Source organism: Triticum dicoccoides, chromosome 1B, assembly GCF_002162155.2.
Source record: "Triticum dicoccoides isolate Atlit2015 ecotype Zavitan chromosome 1B, WEW_v2.0, whole genome shotgun sequence".
Classification (NCBI taxonomy): Eukaryota; Viridiplantae; Streptophyta; class Magnoliopsida; order Poales; family Poaceae; genus Triticum; species Triticum dicoccoides.
In genome coordinates, this window is record NC_041381.1 from 218,945,795 (window position 1) to 218,950,681 (window position 4,887).

The following is a 4,887-nucleotide window of genomic DNA, read 5'->3' on the forward strand; positions in this document are numbered from 1 at the left end:
AGAGAGAGATGGCTTGGAACGGGTCGAAGGATGAGGAAGAGAGGGGGCTTGAGCTGAGCCTCGGCCTGCCTGGCTACTTCTCCGGATCACCAGGCCAAGAAGGTAGGTAGCTCCTGCGCCATGCATGCTTGCTTCTCGCTCCTTAATTCCTCTTCTTTCTTCGAAGCTTCATTCTTTGCCTTTTGTTGTTCGTCTCAGGCTTGGAGGAGAAGGGAGGCCGCCGTGGTGCTGCTGGTGCTGGAGCAAAGGGAAGAAGCAACGGCTCCAAGCCAAGGTTTGGTTTGGTTTGGTTTGGTTTTCCTTGGTATAGTGGAGTAGTTCCTCCAATCTGCTGGAGTAAATATGAGATTTTACCTTGCTGTTCCTTGTGCTTGTCGGGCCAATTTCACCATTTCTTCCAAGAAACTGTCACTGCCACTATCAGCTCCAAAGTTTATCTGTTACCTGTATATACTACTAGTGGAGATGCCAGTGTGTGCAAGTGGAACATAATTAAGATTTTACTGATCCATATTACCTGTCTCTGAAACGTGCAGCAGGCCGGCGGCCGCCGCTCCGGTCGTGGGGTGGCCTCCGGTGCGCTCCTTCCGGCGCAACCTTGCCTCCTCCTCGTCCAAACCACCAGCCGCCGAGCCACGCCACGGCGCGGGCGGCAAGGCTGATGGCAGCATCTACAAGGGCCGGTTCGTGAAGATCAACATGGACGGCGTCCCCATCGGCCGGAAGGTGGACCTTAAGGCGCACGGCAGCTATGGCAAGCTCGCCGCCGCCGTCGACCACCTCTTCCAGGGCCTCCTCGCCGGTACGTGCACACGCAAATCGACACTTCCGTTCTGCGTGCGTGCGTGCGTGCGCTTTGGTCGACAATCGTTGGCTAACTTTGCTCTGCCCGCTCTGCTTGCGCCGCAGCTCAAAGGGACGAGAGCTCCTGCGCGGTGGGGGAGAAGCACGCGGCGATCACGGGGCTGCTGGACGGCAGCGGCGAGTACACTCTGGTTTACGAGGACGACGAGGGCGACCAGATGCTGGTCGGGGACGTGCCATGGGAGTGAGTTCGATCGACCTTCCCCTTGAAACAAACCAAGCGAGAGATTTCTGTCTCAATCGCAAAACAAACAAATTTCTCTTCTTGTTCTCAACTTACCGACGACGATCTCTGGACGTTGTTGCAGCATGTTCATCGCCACCGCGAAGAGACTGCGCGTACTGCGGAGCTCGGATCTGAACGCGTCCTCGGTGAGTAGAGTACAACCGGAAACGCTGAAGATGCTTTCTCCACATACTTGAAGCTGATTCATCTTGCTTATTGTCGTTCCTTGTTGTTGGCAGCTACGAGCGGCGGTGAGCCGGAAGAGGGGAGCGGCCGGGTGCTGAGCCATTTATTTAGGGAGAACACATGTCACTCTCGATCGGAATGTTTTCTATCCTTTTTGCAAGCTAGCTAGACTTTCTGCTATCGATCTGTATAAATTTCCCAGATCTCTTGGCTATCATCGTGTCATGTTGCTATCATCGAGCAGGCCTGACTTGCACTGTTAGGATCATGTATCTAGTGCAGTGTCGTAACTCGTAAGGTGTTGATTTTTGGAACGGCGCAGGAATGCTAAGTTTGGCTTTTATCGACTACTGTTGCTGCCTCTGTGAGGGGGGAATCTTGGTAAGTGCCCTTGTACAGCGATGTTGCTTGCTCAACTGGGTTATCATGAATGCTAGCGCCATAGTTTCTCGTGATGCCTGCACCCACAGTTCCGGGCATGTTGCGCGCCAGCGAGCAACGAGCTCACGGGGCTGGATCCCTGCGCCAAAATGTTTTTGAAATTCAAAACTCTTAAGTAAGGATTTTCATTTTCAACCCTGTGAAAGGAAGTCAAAATATAAAGTGCGACCAACAGAGCTGGCATGGCTTTGTTGAATCAGGATTTGATGACAGGAACGTTGTTGAAATAACTTCTTTACCTCCCGTAAAATCCTCTCCCGGCTTTCTACAACTTTCGCTTTAGCTTCCAAAGGCGATCCAATGACCTTTTCGGAATTGGAAGTATTCGTCGCCCTACCCTAAGAAAGAAGTTACTATAAATCAGCTTGCCCTCCAGAAGTACCAGGAAAAGCGTTCTGGTAAGGAGGATGAAAGAAGAGTACGAAAAAGGAAGTCAAAAGTCGTAGTCTTTAACAAGGCTTTCCTTCATCAGAGTAAATATCTAAAGTAGAGGCTTTGGTATAAACATAAATCCCATAATAGAGGGATCGATCATCACATTCTGCTTTGTTAAGAAAGAAGGATAACCTAGATAGATAAAGGTGGAATGGACTATGTGCAATCCCATCCATGGAAATATTTTATTTACCAGTAGAAATATGTATGATGTGCTGCTAGGAAATCCGCCATCGCTTGCCCTCTAATGGCCTTATGCGGCGCATACACAATGTCGAACTCAGTAAGGATGATGGCCCCATCTTGCCAATCTTCCTGTAAGCATGTTGCGCGCCAGCGAGCAACGAGCTCACGGGGCTGGATCCCTGCGCCAAAATGTTTTTGAAATTCAAAACTCTTAAGTAAGAATTTTCTTTTTCAACCCTGTGAAATGAAGTCAAAATATAAATTACGGATTTTATGCGACTTGTTCTACAGGAATTTTATAGTGATCCGAAGGATTGAAATTATACAGAAATTTCTCATGTACTACTTTTGGCGCTATAGAGTGGCTCCCCGCTCCCGTGTCCCTCCCGCGGGCGGCCCGGGAGCAAACCCTAGCCGCCGCCAACAACCCATCCACCACTCCTTCCTCCCCTCGCCGCCGCCGGCAGCGGTCGTCGGGCAAAGCCCGCGCGGCTCGGCGGCGGCAGGGCCATTTTCCCTCCTCCTGTCCGGAGACGGCTGTCATGGGCCGGTGGCTTCGGCGAGAGCCCGAGTGATGAGGACATGGCAAAAATTTATACATCCTTGGTCATCAAAGGAGAAACCATAATATTTCTTGTCAAACGTACACATTGCCAGGTGAACGCTAACTTAAGTTTATACTATAATCTTGAACACATGGCTGCACTTTCATCTCCTTTGTTGTTGGTTGAACTCAGGTACAATATCGAAGAAGGCCAAACACATTTCAGTCCATGCAAAACAATGTTTTATGGACAAGAAACAAAGATAGGAATTCATGAAGAATGAGTTGTCTGCTGAAGAAACATTGTTCCGACTCTGGCGAAACAATGTTTTGTACGAGTTTGCATATTCCAACTTGCGAAAGGTTCCCAGAACTCGAGTTTGCTGCTAAAGGAAACATTGTTCGACTCTAGTGAACAATGTTTGGTCGGGAACTGCCAACCACCTCCAACGAGAGTATTCCAGAAGCTACCTCATTAAGTCTTGAAGCCATTTAGTCAAACAAAACTGGTTCCCTTTCACACCTAAGCTGGTTCCAGAAGCTAGTTCTGTTTCACACCTATCCAGGGGATTGTCCCGATTATAAATAGGCTAGCTCTTCCCTTCATTGGGGACTTTTGCCATTTCTATCAAAGACCAAAGACATAGACTCCTCTTGAGATTGGAGAGCTCTTGTTACCCTTATTCTCGTGATTCCTTGAGAAATTGCTCATAATTCATGCTCCACAACTAGATCGTGTTGTGTGGATTAGAGTTCGTGGTTTCCCTTGCGGATTGCACCTATCCCGTGCTCCACGACTTGAGCGTGGTTGTGTGGGGTAGTACTGCGGGTTGTGGATTGGCGAATGTTCGGATTGCAAGTTTCAGTGAGCCTCCTCCTCGTCGGGTCATAATCTCTTATTTTCCATTTTTTGCCTGCTTGCAGCTAGTTATCCCCATCTGTTTATCGATCCTACGCCGTGAAGATCGGACCTCCCCTTGTACTCCCTCTTCTCCGAAAACAGGGTCGCATCATCTGGTATTCAAAGCAAGGTTTACACGGCAGGATCTGTATCTTTGTTGCTAGATCTATCCTTTTTAGTTTGGTTTTCCCCGTCCTAGAATCCAAAGCCAAAAGGCCAAAAAAATCCAAGCCTTTGTTGTTGAGATCTAGTTGTTTGCTTTCCTCTTTGTGTTTGCACCAAGTTCAATCCGAAGCTGCTGTTGTTTTCATTGAGTCTTGTTGTTGGATCTTTTGTGTTGCAAAAAAAGAGGAAAAAAAGGGAGAGAGAAAAAATTGAAAAAAGAGCAAAAAAAGAGAAGAGAAAGTGTTGAGCAACTGTGCAATCATATTCAGTTTGGTGAGAAATTTCAGAAGTTGAAGTGGCAAGTGTTGCAGCTCAAACGTTGTGCAAGGATCTACAAAAAATTTCTTGTTCATTTGGTTTGCATCGATTGGATCTCAGCACTAGCCATCCCTTTTTACCCCACCCAGATCCACCTAGAAACCGGCAGCTTCCTTCCTTTCATTCGCCCGTCCACTCTTGATTGCTACTTCCTCACAACAGCCAAGGAATCATTAGAATTTGGGTAAGTAAGAAGGTGAGCTGAGTGTTTTCCACATATATAATTTTTCTTTGTCCACTTTCTTCCAAAAGATTGACATGGCAGGCTCCAACTCGAATGCACATGGAGGAAATATTATGGAAGAAGAGTTCCCCAAGACTCGAGCCGCAATTGGTGATGTGATTGAAGAAAGTATAGCTGCAGCTTTGCAAGGGATGTTTGGAGGACGTCTTCCTCTTGCGGGAAATGGGGATCTACACCAACACAGCCCCGCTGCCTCACTAGTCGCCAACAATCATCGTTCTCGTGGCCATGAAGATCGCCACAATGGTCATGGGAGAGCTGCAGGTGGCCATGTTAATGGTACCGCTATTGGTGGTGTTGAACGGAGGCGAGGTAACCTTGTTGCACCCCATGATTGTGGGATGCATGGAGGAGAAACTTGCGGGCAAGGCCATGGC

At 48.3% G+C, this 4,887-nt stretch overlaps 1 protein-coding gene across 1 annotated transcript; it reads left to right on the forward strand.

Annotated features, from left to right (window-relative positions):
* Window positions 1–6: 6 nt before the first annotated feature.
* Window positions 7–1,624, forward strand: LOC119303911 (auxin-responsive protein IAA16-like). Its single transcript, XM_037581062.1, has 6 exons — window positions 7–102; window positions 199–274; window positions 537–802; window positions 910–1,048; window positions 1,173–1,236; window positions 1,330–1,624. Exons 1-6 carry the CDS (start codon window positions 9–11, stop codon window positions 1,372–1,374), a joined length of 684 nt encoding a protein of 227 aa, XP_037436959.1. The 5' UTR covers window positions 7–8; the 3' UTR covers window positions 1,375–1,624.
* Window positions 1,625–4,887: the final 3,263 nt, after the last annotated feature.